Genomic DNA, 15,076 nt, shown 5'->3' on the forward strand with positions numbered 1-15,076 from the left:
CCATCCTGAAATAGGGCTGTGAAGGTGATTTTTAAGGCCGACACCTTGTTTATGTGGCCAAGACTCCTTGGTGGGCACCAGGGTGTCCAAGTCTGTGACTTGGGTGTAAGACGCCACACGGCCACTCAGCCTCCCTGAACGCATTGCTATGGAACTGTGATGACACTAGCCACTGCTGCCATTCATGGGGTGGTGGGCGCTGCCAGAGCCTGCAGTGGGGCTAACAGGGGATGAGTAGCTTGCCTGGGTCACAGAGCCACAGTCAGAGTCGGGCTTCAGACTGTCTGTGCCAGGTCTGCGTTCCTTCCTACTCTGGTGATCTCATTATCTCATGTGCAACAACCCCCCTCCGAGTTGTCAGGAAGAACATGTGTGTCTCAGCCATGTGAAAGGATAGGAAGGTTCTTTACCAATATGTTTGGCCTCTCTTTTTACAGTCATTTTCTAATTTAAATGCCTGCACACTTGTCATGATCTAATTGGGTTGCTTTCCCTTTGGGTTTCTCCCTGGGCTGGAGGCCTGCTGTTCTTGCCTGCCAGGAGGTCAGAGGTGAGCCTGGGACTTGCAGAGCTCTCTTCCAGCTGTGAGTTCTACAGTTTTCCTTCTGAATCAACATCCTCTGCCCCAGAGGTGCCAGTGGAAAAGTCCAGGGGTTTCTGGGACTCTCTCCCAAGTGCATCAGGGACTCCCAGGTGACTCAGTGGTAAAGAACCCACCTGCCAGTGCAGGAGACACGAGAGATGTGGGTTCGATCCCTGGGTTGGGAAGATCCCCTGGTGTAGGAAATGGCAACCTGCTCCAGTATTCTTGCCTGGAATATTCCATGGACGGAGGAGCCTGGTGCACATGGGGTCGCAGAGTCAGACATGACTGAGTGACTGAGCATGCACACACGCACCCAAGTGCACAGGGTCCCATTCCTTCTACTGCCCATTCACTTGCATGGACCCCAGCCTTGCTGCCTTGAACAGCCCACGCCCTGGGTCTGCTGTGATGTTTCACCTCCTCTCCCCGCCACCCTCCCCAACACATCCACTGTCTGTGATGGACCCAGTGCCCACTTCCACTGTTGAACCAGCCTGTCATGCTGTGGATGCCGGTGTAAGAGTGAGACCCAGATGGTAGGTGAGGGCTGTATTCGTTTGCTGACACACAGGTACCACAGGCAGCGGCAGAGGGGTGGAGGAGGGTGATTAAACAACAACATACACTTATTTCCTCACATTTCTAGAGGCTGAAGGTCCAAGTTCAAGGTGCCAGTGGGGTTGTTTCTTCTGAGGTCTCTCTCCAGGTCTTGCGGATGGCCATCTTCTCCCTGTTTCTCCACATGGTCTTCCTTCTATATACATCTGGGTCCAAACTTCCTCTTCTTATAAGAAGTCCAGCCACACTGGATTCAGGCCCACCCCGCTGACCCTGTTCTACCTTAATTACCTCCCCAAAGAACAGGCACACTACATTTGAGGTTAGAAGTTCAGCAAAGGAATTTGGGGGAATACAATTCAGCCCATAGAGGGCCAAGGGGATATTTTAGAGGGGTCTCCAAAGTCAGAATCCTGTACCAGTGAGGGCGGGGGTAGCAGGGAGGAAGGGGGACAGAAAGGGTCCCTGACATCCTGCCACGTCTGTCGTGCCTCACTCTGGTGGTCACTGGTGCTCAGCTCTTTCTCTCCTCATAGAAAGGTGGGCCTTGAACACTCCCAAGGGCCCCAGAAGAGCTGGACTCTGCTTTTGGTTGTTTGGGGAGAGCAAAGATCCTGGGAGTGACTCAGCTGCCTGCTGTCACAATCTAATGCTGTGTCTCTCTTCTGTGTCCCTTCTGTCCCCACCGTGGTCTCCCTAGCTGGTCATTTGTCCCCATCTCTGTGGCAGGATTAAGAACCATCCCCCGCTTCATGCCTGCAAAGTCCCCTCAACTTGAGTCAGGGGAGTTTCTCCGCTTACCATCTCTGGGCTTCCGTTTCCTTGGCTGTGGAATGGGGAGGCTGGGAGGGACTCCAGGGAGAGAGCCCTGTGGGGCCCCAGGCCCATATGAGTCCTCAAAACAGGACTGTCCATCCTGTCCTGATCTGTCAGACTCCAAGAGGGAAAGAGAGGTGCTTCGTCATCAGTCCCTGTAGCTGCTCCACTTTCCTCCAACATTGGATTTTGGTGTGCCATGATCTTGGTTCCAGGGACCATCAGTTAGCATGTATGGCTTGCTGATCACCACATCTGTTTACCAGACCATCTCCTCACTGTCATTCATATATTAATGTGCCTGGTAAGTTTTAGTTGAATTGTGTTTTTCTATACTCAGTCTACCAGGTTTGTAGTTTACAGAGTATCTTTATCTATTCAACTTTTAAAATTTTGTAAAAAATTACTGGTTCAGTTGCAGCGCAGAAAGGAGCCAGGGGTAGACTGATGGTGGGCAGAGCCTGGTGGTGCTCACATGGGAGGGCAAGCAAGGGGTGTAGGCGGCACCCCTCAGCTAGGCCATGCCTCTTCCTTCAGATTGTAAGCAGCCTGGCTTTAGATGTAGATTGTGAACAGATGGGTGCATGTAAAGCTCCTTAGAGAATTGGAAAGTCCAGGTGGTCCTGGGAAGCCAGCCCCCTCTCCCCCACGATACCTCCATCCCACCTTCTCCCCCAGGAGCCCTAAGAGTGACTGACAATGGCCTGGGGTCAACAGGCTCCCCTGGGAGAGGAAGAGGTGCTCTGAGAGGGGCTTTGTCTGGAAATTCTCTTTCCTCCATGATTTACTAGCAAGACCAAATTTAAATAGCCTCCAAGCCAAGGAGCTGGAGTCTGATCTAATTGTCACGACGGTCAGTCCAGTGGTGACTTTGAACTGTCACAGGACTGCCCTCTTGCAGGAAAGCCTGTCACACTACGGAGGAGTGAGGTACGACCTATATGGGCCCCAGGAGGGGGATTGGGAAATAGTAGGAGGAAATTACTGACTTTTCTGGAGTCAGAGGTATCAAGGTGTGGAATAAGCTGCCTAGGGAATTGATGAGCTCCTCATCAGTAGAGGAGTCCAAAGAGACAACAGGGAGGTAAGGGGAGGTGGCTGTTGGAGAGGAGATTCAGGCATGGATATGTGTGTGTAAGTTCAGTTCAGTCACTCAGTCGTGTCCGACTCTGAGACCCCATGGACTACAGCATACCAGGCCTCCCTGTCCATCACCAACTCCCGGAGTCCACCCAAACTCATGTCCATCCAGTCGGTGATGCCATCCAACCATCTCACCCTCTGTTGTCCCCTTCTCCTGCCTTCAATCTTTCCCAGTGTCAGGGCTTTTCCAGTGAGTCAGTTCTTTGCATCAGGTGGCCAAAGTATTGGAGTTTCAGCTTCAGCATCAGTCCTTCCAATGAATATGCAGGTCTGATTTCCTTTAGAATGGACTGGTTGGATCTCCTTGCAGTCCAAGGGACTCTCAAGTCTTCTCCAACACCACAGTTCAAAAGCATCGATTCTTCTGTGCTCAGCTTTCTTTATAGTCCAACTCTCACATCCATACATGACTACTGGAAAAACCATAGCTTTGACTAGATGGACCTTTGTTGGCAAAGTAATGTCTCTGCTTTTTAATATGCTGTCTAGGTTGGTCATAACTTTTCTTCCAAGGAGCAAATGTCTTTTAATTTCATGGCTGCAGTCACTTTTGATTTTGGAGCCCCCCAAAAATAAAGTCTGTGATTTTGGAGCCCCCAAAAACAAAGACTGCCACTGTTTCCACTGTTTGCCCATCTATTTGCCATGAAGTGATGGGACCACATGCCATGATCTTAGTTTTCTGAATGTTGAGTTTTAAGGCAACTTTTTCACTCTCCTCTTTCACTTTCAAAACTGGCTGGTTATTGCCATTACTCCCAAACCTGTAAGTCTTGATTCCATGAAAGGGCTTGAAAAAAACTCATTTTATCTCAAGTGTGCTAACTAACTCTGCTGTCTCTTAAGCCTTGGGGTGGCATCTGGGTCCAATCTGATGGCTGTCTCCTGTTCTTTGCTGCTGTTTCTATTGAAAAGTTGCAGGTAAGTCATGCTATTATTAATAGCAGAGTTGGGGTTTCAATTCTCTAGGTGTATGAGTGAGATCTGATGAAAGGGAGGAGAGTGAGTTCTGACTCTGTGTGCGAACTGTAAACTGGGCAAACGTCAAAGTAACAAGGCTTGGAGAGACATGTGTTAGGCAAAGGGGTTTAGTATTATTTGGACTGAATGTCAATCCTTTCTCTCTACAGTATTCATTGGCATCTGGTATCTGACCCTCTGCCTTCTACCCTGAGGACCCTGCTTCCGTTGAAGTTGATAGACCAGAGAGGGTGTCCAGAATGACTCACATGGCTAGGGTGGAGTGGGGACCGATCAGAACTTAGCAAATGCCCAGGGACAGGCACTCTGCCAATTCTCTACAGGTCACTCAGAGACTCTGAAATTCACATCTGTTTCTGTCCTGGATTAAGCTACATTTAATTTTCTCTGGGAGCCATTTCTTGGAATCTTCTACAGGTTGGGGATTTGGAACTGACTCTATATTCTCATCAAACAGTTTAGCCAATAATGAAAAGAGCTATTATCAGCTGGGATATAAACATTGAGGATGAAGTCCAATTTTTTCCCCCATTGGGAAAACATATTACAAAATTTGAGAAAATATTTTATTGAGTATTTAGAATTACAAAACTAACATTCTTGTTGGAACATATTCCTCTACTCAAGTCCTTTTCTCATTTGTGAATCAAGATTTTGTTGTTTAGTTTTCTATATATTCTGGTATTGATCTCTTCATCAGATATGATCTGCAAATATTTTTCTCAATCTGTGTTGTCTCATTATCTCATTATATATATATATATATATATATATATATATATATATATATATCCAGCCCAGTATTCTTTCCTGGAGAATCTCATGGACAGGAGCCTGGTGAGCTATAGTCCATAGAGTCAAGGAGAGTCGGACACAACTGAAGAGACTTAGCATATATGTAACAAATACTTGCTCATTCTGCCTTTTCACTATTGATTGCACACAAATCCTTAATTTTCATAGTCAAATATGTTCATTTTTTTCTTTTGCCTGTACCTTTGGTGTCATATCCAAGAAATTATTGCCAAATCCAATGTTGTGAAGTATTTGCCCTATTTTTTTTTCTTTCTTAATGTTTTTTGTCTTTAAAAAAACCCTTTTTTCCCCTGTTTTCTTCTGAGAGTTTTGTAATTGACATTCTTATATTTAAGCTTTTGGTCCATTTTGAGTCAACTTTTCTATATGGTGGTGGGTAAGGTTTCAACTTCATTCTTTGCATGGGGATATCCAGTTTTTCCAGAAACATTTGTTGGAAAACCTCTTTTCCCCATTTAATGGCCTTGGCACCCTTGTCAAAAATCATTTGACCACATATTCAAGGGTTTACTTATAGGCCCCCCATCCTATTCCATTGGTCTATCTGGTCTTTATTGCCAGTAGTCATTTGGACCACTCTCCTACTGAAGACAAAGAAAAAGTTGGACAAATATATTTTTGCTCTTAAAAGCATTAAACTGCTAACAAGGTAGATTATTAGAAACTATTGATCCAAGATCAAAGAGAAGTTGGAAATCTAGAGATGTGTTTAATAGCAGATTAGGCCTAACATTTTCCCGTGGGATGTAGCTGAGGAATGAGCTATGCTTTTGGTAACCTTGTGGAGTTAGGGAGACAAGGCTGAAGTACAGGCCTGCTAAGGTAAGAGTGATAAATTGACTTTGGAGGGCTGCCTGTACCTTGGGAATAAAGTGAATGAGAAGCAATTTAAAAAAAAATTAATTTCACTTGGCAGATAAATACTTTATAGAGTATTGTGATGTTTTTTCATACATCAACATGAATCAGTCACAGGTATACATGTGTCCCCCCATCCTGAATCCCACCTGCCACCACCCGAGAAGCGATTTCTACACAGCTCCTTGGCTTTGAATCATCTGGGTGGTTCAGAAAATCTTGGGGTGAAGGTGGTTCTGAATGTTTACTGCCTCTAGGCACCTGTAGAAAAAAAAATACCCAATCCTCTCTAGAGGAAGATACCATTCTAGGCCTCAAATTATTTCCCCATATAGATGTGTCAGGCATACAATCATGTGTAATCAACACCAAAGAGAAAAAAAAAAATGAGCAAGAATCAATAGAAGCCATAAATAGAAACAGATTCATAGGGAGTCTATGAGAGTTACAGACATAGTCTGCAAAGCAACTTACTTTCTATGTTAAAGGATATAAATGTCGACATTTTCGACAAGGAGCTAGAAATTATAAAAAGGGACATGACAATTTTGAGAAGAATCAAAAAATTCTAGAACTAGGATTTCCCTGGTGGTACAGTGGATAAGAATTCGCCTGCCAATGCAGGCGACATGGGTTCAGTCTCTGCTTTGGGGAGAGCCCATCCCACATGCCACAGAGCAACTAAGCCTGTGCGTCACAACTACTGAAGCCCATGGGCCTAAAGCCTGTGCTCTGCAACAAGAGAAGCCACCGAAATGAGAAGCCTGAGCACTGCAATGAAGAGAGTTCTTGGATATTAAAAAATGTGAAAGCATAAATAAAAACCTCACTGGAAAGGTTAGAAAATGATGTTGGTGAAATCACCCAGAAAGTAGGGAAAACAGAAAACGAAACTCCAACAACATCAGCTATGTAAGAGCTCAAAGTTGATAGTAAATTGTAACATCAGATTCTCAGGTTATGGTATGATTACTATACATGTTACTCTGTGGTGCTGAGCACACATCCTGCCTGGCATTTGAATGTGACATGTGACCATGTGTTGCAGTGGGGTCCTGGTTAGTACAATTTTAGGAGAGCAGAGAAGTGTCAATTTTAAGAAAATTAGAGGAAGAGTATAATCCTGATGGAGAAGGAAATGGCAACCCACTCCAGTATTCTTGCCTAGAGAATCCTGTGGACAGCAGAGCCTGGTGGGCTGCTGTCTATGGGGTCGCACAGAGTTGGACATGACTGAAGCGACTTTGCATGCATGCATGCATAATCTTCTGATTAATAACACCCTGACAAGAACTTTAAATGTATTCATAGATAAGCTTTATTTCAATGTTTACATAAAAATGAGTTGATGTCGAACAGGAAAAGGTTTTTACAAAGGGTTAAAATTTATCAAACAACAGAACTTGGTCCTTCCCTTTAGTTTGAATTCAGTTGGCTGATGCATCGTTATTAGTATCCACCCTCACTAATCATTTTCATCACACACAGTATCTAAACGTCTTCAGGTGGCACTTCCTATTTCCCTGGAAGTCTCTTAAACTGCTTTCAGTTACAAGAGAAGGGCAAGGATTTTATTGGCTCATACTCTACTCCACTGGAGGCAAAGATACATCCCTCAATTCTCTTGTTTAAATTGTGGTTGTTGGCAAAGTGTCCAAATGAAGAATTTAATGCTAACACACAAAGAACATAGTATAATCTATGTATAACAGTAACTTTGCTTCAAATTTTTTTCATTAAGAATAATTTTTATTCTCTTTCCACAAGGAAGTTATAAAAATACCTGTAAAAACATTGAAAAGGCTCTTTAAAATCCTGGAATGAAAAATTCTGAAGTATAAATTATGATACATTGTCTATGATTTGCAAATAAAGAATAAAATAAATTCTACAAGTTGGAATTTCTGAATGATTTTGGCAGGAATTTACCAGAAGGAGCCAGAACATCAAACCTTAACAATTTTCTATTTTCATCCCAATTGAGTTTTTGAAAAGCTGTATAATCTGTTGACAGGTACAGTCCACGTACAAACTTGCTTCTGCCGTTAATGATGAAGTCAATCTGAAGACAGAGATTTGTACGCTGGATGCACCAGGCTCTTCCATGCAACTGACTGGTTTTCTCTTATTTTTTTCCATCATGTTTTAAATAAAAGTAAATATATATATATGGTAAAAAAATTTAAATGGTACAAGAAGATTTAAAATAATCAGTAAATATCCTTTTTGCCTATAACCTAGAAAGTCTGATGTCTTCCAAATCATCAGTCACATGAATAATTTGCAAAGTGAAGTCAACCTTAGAGTCTCTTCATCTGAAAATTATTCTCGGGATTTCTGGAATGTGTTGATTCTCTCATATATTGCCTCTGTTACAGAGGAAAGCCATGCAGTCTTCTTCTAAAAAACAACTAACTACAAAAACAACTCGCACGCTCTGCTTTGAGAGAGCAAGTCCAGGCAACACCTTGTACTCCATGGATCTGGTCCTGGCTACAGGCAGAAGCTCTGGTATCAACCCTGAAATTCAGGAATCATATTAACTAACAAGGCATTTTCAAAAATAAGAACTTTCTTTCAATCAAAACAAGGTCATCATATATACACTATCATGTGTGAATGATAACTAGCTAGGGAGAAGCTGCTATATAACATTCGGAGTCCAGCCTGGCGCTCTGTGATGACCTAGAGGAGAGGGAGGCTCAAGAGGGAGGGGATACTATATAATTATGGCTGATTCGTGTTGTTATACCAGAGAAACCAACACAACATTGTAAAGCCATTACTTTCCAATTAAAAAATCAAACCCAAAAGAATCCCACAAGGTCATCTAGTCCTTGAAAAACAGAGAGGATGAACTCTGTCAGATTCAGTTTATCTGGTCATTATTTAATTGAAAAATAAGCGTGTGTTAGTTGCTCAGTCGTGTCTGACTCTTTGTGACTCCATGAACTGTAGACCTCCAGGCTTCTCTGTCTATGGAGTTCTCCAAGCAAGAATACTGGAGTGGATTGCCATTCCTTTCTCCAGAGGATCTTCCTGATCCAGGGATTGAACCCAGAACTCCTATATGGCTGGCAGAGTCTTTGCCATTTGAGCTACAGGGAAGTCAAAATTAAAACTGAAAAATAAATTTGTACAAAAGGACACGAGCCGCAGAATCCCAAACATTCAAGTTAAAACTAGGTCAAAGCTTTCCTAGAGAACAAAGGGGAGGCAAGGCAGCAAAGGAGTCAGGATGGAGAAAGAAGCTTCTTTCAGAGAAATTCCCGCCCTGGCAGTGGGCAGTTGAGTGCTCTCCCCGCAAGGTCTGCTCACTCTCTGGTGAGCAGGAAAAGCTTACAGAGACTTGGGCGGGTGGCCAGAGCTCAGCCAAGCCCTTCCTGAATGCCTCGGATCCTCCGGGCCAGCTGCACATCCTTCGGGAAGAGCGTGACGCGGCCGGCGTGTAAGGAGAGGAGATAGGCATCCTCAAAGAGATGAACTAGAAATGCTTCTGCCGCCTGTGGACACAAAGAGAATCAGAAAGACTGACAATGACCAGGGGATGTGGGCTGCTTTTTGCTGAGGGACCTGCTAAAAACTCAGCCTCTAAGGGCTCAAAAAACTACAGGAAAGATTGTTTACAGCACGAGACTGAACTTTGCCACGGAATTCCACTACTACCAGACCAGAATCCAGCCTCCAGACTTGGGGTATTCCATTGCTCTTTTCAAGGAGCGGATATTCAGCCTCATCCTTCTCCCATTCTCACCCCTCACCCAACTGGCCCCTGGCCCCTTTCTTACCTCTTGTAGGGCCAACAGGGCCTGGGCTTGCCAATTGAAGTCCACACCACGAGTGAATTGAACACATATTTCTCTTGCCTGTGAAAGAGCGGGGATGGGGAGCAAAGGGAAGAGTAGAGAGGAAAAGGAGACTCAAAGAAGACAGACTCTCTCCATGAGCCTCCATGAATCTTCACTTCTGTTCTTCCTTCCTGGTGCTTAACCTTGGGACCTAACTAGTAGCTAACACCTAACTAGGTGTCAACTCCAGGGAGGTTAGAGATGGGCACATCTATCCTGGTCATGGTGTGGGGGGAGGAGGAGACAATCTGTTAGGGCAGGAGAAGGGATGAGAGGGTGGTTGGATGACAGAGTTCCTTTTACAAAATCAAAGAGCAGTTTCAAAGGTGGTGGGGGTTAGAAACGAACTCTATAAAGAATGAGAAGTTGCCCTCGGCAGGATCCAGTTTTCAGGAGCTGAAGTGTCCCTGATCAGATTATAGAAGAGGTCCCTTGCCGTTTGGGCAAGAGATGACAGGGCCCCAACACCCGGGAAATTTAAACAAAGGAGGCTGCACAGGGGTTGGCGGGAGGCTCCCTGGAGCTCACCAGGCGGCAGAAGGGGCTCTTTCTTAACAGCAGGTGTGTGGTCTTCTGAAGAGTTCGGATCTCCTTCAGGACTGTATGTCTCCGGCGAGCAAGTGGACGGGAGGACGTGCCTGAGAAAAAGAGTAGAGTCATAGAGTAAAAGGCAGTGGAAAATAGGTGGTGTGCTGCAACCTGGCCATCAAACTGCCAAATGTGCATGCTCGGTCGTGTCCGACAGTGCAACCCCCTGGACTGTAGCCCATCAGGCTCCTCTGTCCATGGGATTCTCCAGGCAAGAATACAGCAGTGGGTTGCCACGCCCTCCTCCAGGGGGATCTTCCCAACTCAGGGATCGAACCCCTGTCTCTTGCGTCTCCTGCATTAGCAGGCAGATTCTTTACCACTAGCGCTACCCAGGAAGCCAAATAGTAGACTGTAGATAACAGGCTCTCCAAAGCAGGGATTTTTGTCTATTGTAGTCATTGTGGTAATCTTCAGCAACTGGAGAACAGTGGATCAGTGCTACATAAATATTTGTTAAATGAATGAATAAATGATCCTTTCAGGGTCCTACTGACCCTCAGTGATGATCCTTTGAGGGTCTTAATTTAAATGCTAACTCTTTCACGCATTACCTTAATCCTAACGTAATGGGAAGCCATGGAAGAGCTTTAAGCAGGACGGAGAGACGATACACTTTTATTTAAAGATCACTCCCGCTCCTATGTAAGGAAAGTACTGAAAAGGGACAAGAGTGGAAGTCATGTCATAGCCAGCTTAGGGTGGGGGCTTCGATGAGGCTTGTGGGAGTAGAAAAGCAAACAAGTGGCATGATTAGGACGTGATGTGGCGGTAGAAGTACCTGAACTTACATTTGGATTGGATGGACATGGGGCACAGGATGAAAAATCTCTTCCAGGTTTTTGGCTGTGGGAGGTTGTGCCATTTACTGAAATGGGGGAAACTGAGGATGAAGAGGCAGGAGGAGAGTAACCAAAAGTTTGCTTTAAGATATGTTTGGTGAAGAACTGACTCGTTGGAAAAAACCCTGATGCTGGGAAAGATTGAAGGCCAGAGGAGAAGGGGATGACAGAGGATGAGATGGTTGGATGGCATCACCAACTCTATAGACATGAGTTTAAGCAAGCTCCAGGAGTTGGTGATGGACAGGGAAGCCTGGTGTGCTGCAGTCCATGGGGTTGCAAAGCGTCGGACACAACTGAGCTACTGAACTGAACTAGTGTGACATACCCCAAAGTCACACTAGTTGGACATAGGTATGTGGAGTCAGAGGTGAGACCCAGGCTGGAGATAAACATGTGAGAGCTGTCAGAGTGGAGTCCTACTGGAGTCAAAAGGAGGGATGAACCCCCTGGGGAAGGGAAAGAAAGAAAAAGGAGACCACGGAAGTCCAACATCAACTTGCTCAAGAGATGGCATAGGCACTAACCACTGAGCAGAAATTACAGAGTGTATGTACCACGGAGTCAGGGGGATGGAGGGTTTGAGGAAGAAATGGCCCACTGTGTCGAATGCTTCTGAAAGACAGGGTAAGAGAAGGACACAGGCATGTCTAATAAAGTTGGCAACACAAAAGTAGTTGGTGACCTTGACAGGAGTAGTTCAAAGGCACTAGACACAGGGGTAATGGTTTTGAGGAGTCGATTGGAATGAGTTGAAGGGTCACTGGGAAGAGGGGAAAACAGACCCATGGCGACACTAGTCTCAGGGCCTCCGTAACAATAAAATAAGAAAGAAAATGTATAAAAATGAAAAAACTATTCAAAAGTCATTATTTGTACATAATATAATAGCTCGCTTGAAAATTTCAATTGAAGCAACTGAAAGACTATTAGGATTCACGAGAGAATTCAGCAAGTTCACTAGCTGCAAAGGTTATTTATGTTTGCTGCTGCTAAGTCGCTTCAGTCGTGTCCAACTCTGTGCGACCCCATAGACGGCAGCCCACCAGGCTCCCCCATCCCTGGGATTCTCCAGGCAAGAATACTAGAGTGGGTTGCCATTTCCTTCTCCAATGCATGATAGTGAAAAGTGAAAGGGAAGTCGCTCAGTCGTGTCCGACTATTAGCGACCCCAAGGACTGCAGCCCACCAGGCTCCTCCATCCATGGGATTTTCCAGGCAAGAGTACTGGAGTGGGGTGCCATTGCCTTCTTAGGAAAGAAAAAAATTCTATGCACTATAGCAACATCTACAAAAAACCGATAATACTTTCTTCTCCCTGCTCTTAGCTATGGAGCAGGAGACAAGTAAAGAGGTTGCTGATGGTTAGGTCTCCCATCCACCAGACCACAGCCCAGAAACTGAGGACCATAGACCAGTCTTCTTTCCAGGCACATACCTCTGGAAGAGGACAAGGTGAGAGAACAGGTTGAGTTACGGCACTCTGGTTAAGGCCCAACACAGCTACTCACTGAAGGAAAAAAAAAATCAAATCACCCCCTCCCCCCGCCCCCCCGGCCCCCGGAATACCTAAACAGGCACCTTCCAAAAGTAAAACTGTTGTTGTCACAAAACTTTTGTGAAGTTGTCACCAAAAGTAGCCAATAATTTTTGCGACTGAAAAAAGCACAAACACTGATTTAAAAAAATCCCTGTGGGATTTTTCACCCAGTCTGTCCCGCAGACTGGATGACCTTGCTCAAGTTAGCAGGTCTGTCTGAGCCTGTTGTTCCATTTGTAAAATGGGCACAATATAAAGTTGAGTAACTTCGTATAAAGAGTTTAACATAATGCCTAGTGGTAAGCAGTCAATCCACGCTGTTAGAATCATCAAGAATGTCTAAGCCAGTCCTTTCTCTTCCTCGAAACTGCTTTCCTCAGTCCCCTCCGGGTTTTGGACCTTGCTTCCGTACAGATGCTGGACAGAACTGCTTTGCCCCCTGTAGAAGAAGGCCAATGGACCGGGATTGGGAGAATGGGCTCGATCCCAAATCAGCAAGAAGCCTCAGCTTTTCGTCTGTGAAATGAGCACGCGGACTGGGTCCGTACCCACCTCACAGGCAGGCTGCAGGCAGACCGGCTCGGAGGAAAAGGGATCGTGGCGGGTTACCTAAGGACGGGGTCGGCCGGGGGGCGGCGGGAGCCGGGCTCGCGGGGCGCCTCCTTGGTGTTTCGGGCTTGCGTTTGTGGCGGCGGGGGCCCATGGCGGGCGCGCAGGGCTGGAGCCCTGCGGCTCCTTCTAGATCTTCTGGGTCCGGGGGCAGAGGCTGGGAGGGCCGGGCGCCTGGGTGCTATTGGAATTGCCCGCACCGCCGCCAATTCAGTGGCGGCGTTTTTTAAAAACCGAATCCAGCGACTCCCAGTGGCTGTCTCGGAATGCTCCTAGCAAAGAGCGACTGCGGGGAGGACCAATGAGAGCACAGGCCCGAGGGGCTAACGGCGGTGGTGATAGGAGGAGACTGCAGGGACGAGGCGGATTGACGGTAGGAACCAGCCAATAGAGACTTGAAGAAGAGAAAGGAGGCGGGAACTACTCCGGCCCTCCGCTCGCTTGGAGAGGCCCGCATGCTTGATGGATTAGACCCAAGTAGTCCTGTGGCTTTTGGTCGGAAAAAGAAAGCTCCATTCTAACCATGTAGACGGTACGTGTGTGGAACGCATTTCTCTAGACGAATCACTTTGCGCAAATATTTTACGTTTTGCTCTATTAATCCTAAATTGGCTTTTAAAGATTCGGAGACAGGCCCAAGGAGAATGTGACTATTCTGTGCCTCGCCTGAGACTAGGGTCACCCCGAACACCCCACGAATGCGACTCAGAAATGAGCGTTAAAAAAAAAAAAAAGAAAGAGAAATGAGCGTTAACTGAGTTCAGTTGCTCCGTCATGTCCGACTCTCTGCGACCCCATGGACTGCAGCACGCCAGTCTTCCCTGTCCATCACCAACTCCCGAACTCATGTCCATTAAGTCGGTGATGCCATCCAACTATCTCATCCTGAACGCTATTAATGATTAGGGTCGTGGGATAGCCAGGATGGGGACTCTGACTATGAGATCAAGCAGGGCAGGCCTCAGCTCTTTTCTTGGATCACATGTTCCAGCTTTTCAATAGAATCATCCCAAGGGAAACGATCCTTCCCTTTCTGTTGGGAGATAATATGCTTGAGGGCAAATGTAGAAGTAGATAGTTAGAATAAAGGGGGTTTTATGCTTTTTTTGTTTATTTTACATTTTCTAGATGTTCTATAGTAACCTGTAATCAGGAAGAATGTTACAAAATCAGTGATTTTAGAGAACCCTTATTCACTGCTGGTTGGTGGGGCTGCACATTGGTGCAGTCACAGTTGAAAACAGTATGGCGGTGGATCAAAAAATTAAACATAGAATGACCATATGACCTGGCAATTCCACTTCTGCATATATATTCCAAAAAAGAGCAGAGGCTTGAACAGGTATCTGTACAATAAGGCTCATAGCAGTGTTATTCACAATAGCCAAAAATGTCTAAGTGAATGAATAAATAAAATGTGGTATACACATACAATGGAATATTATTCAGCCTTACCAAAGCAAGGAAATTTGTATACATATTACAACATGGATGAATCTTGAAGGCATTATGTTAAACGAAATAAACCAGACACAAAAGGACCAATATTGTATGATGCCACATATATGAGAAGCCTAGAATAGTCAAATTCATAGAGACAGAAAGGTAGGTTTGTGATTGCTAGGGGCTGGGGGAAGGGAGGAAAGGAGAATTATTGTTTAATGGGCACAGAGTTGTCGTTTGGTAAAATGAAAAAGTTCTGCAGATGAATGATGGGTGAGGGCTGCACAGCAAATGTAAGTGTACTTAATGCCACTGAACTCCACTCTTAACTAATGGTCAATGTGGTAAGTTTTATGTTGTGTATATTTTACCACAATAAGAAAGAAAGGAAGGACAGAAAGAAAGGAAGGATATGGGAGGAGGGGAAGGAAAGGGTAGGGGAGGCGGG

The 15,076-nt window shown here is 45.4% G+C and overlaps 1 protein-coding gene across 4 annotated transcripts; it reads right to left on the reverse strand.

Annotated features, from left to right (window-relative positions):
* Nucleotides 1-5,803: 5,803 nt before the first annotated feature.
* CENPA (centromere protein A) lies at nucleotides 5,804-13,368 on the reverse strand. 4 transcript variants are annotated; one of them, XM_005213047.5, is made up of 5 exons: nucleotides 13,186-13,337; nucleotides 10,135-10,244; nucleotides 9,547-9,624; nucleotides 9,102-9,261; nucleotides 5,804-6,019 (listed from the first exon to the last, which is right to left on the reverse strand). In XM_005213047.5, the coding sequence occupies exons 1-4, from the start codon at nucleotides 13,277-13,279 to the stop codon at nucleotides 9,127-9,129; spliced, it is 417 nt and encodes a 138-aa protein (XP_005213104.1). In that variant the 5' UTR covers nucleotides 13,280-13,337; the 3' UTR covers nucleotides 5,804-6,019; nucleotides 9,102-9,126. The 4 variants fall into 4 exon arrangements, with proteins under 4 accessions (XP_005213104.1, NP_001192309.1, XP_005213103.1 ...); NM_001205380.1 differs by lacking the exon at nucleotides 5,804-6,019 and adding an exon at nucleotides 7,059-8,278 and having other exon boundaries at nucleotides 13,186-13,368; XM_005213046.5 differs by lacking the exon at nucleotides 5,804-6,019 and adding an exon at nucleotides 7,059-8,856.
* Nucleotides 13,369-15,076: the final 1,708 nt, after the last annotated feature.

This window comes from Bos taurus, chromosome 11 (assembly GCF_002263795.3).
Source record: "Bos taurus isolate L1 Dominette 01449 registration number 42190680 breed Hereford chromosome 11, ARS-UCD2.0, whole genome shotgun sequence".
Taxonomy (NCBI): domain Eukaryota; kingdom Metazoa; phylum Chordata; class Mammalia; order Artiodactyla; family Bovidae; genus Bos; species Bos taurus.

Coding starts and splice junctions, on each gene's coding strand:
- CENPA (XM_005213047.5), bottom strand. CDS start 13,279: ATGGGCCCCCGCCGCCACAAACGCAAGCCCGAAACACCAAGGAGGCGC. Junction 10,245..13,185: donor CCGGCCGACCCCGTCCTTAG/GTAACCCGCCAC, acceptor TCTTTTTCTCAG/GCACGTCCTCCCGTCCACTT. Junction 9,625..10,134: donor AGAGCCCCTTCTGCCGCCTG/GTGAGCTCCAGG, acceptor GCTCTTTCACAG/GCAAGAGAAATATGTGTTCA.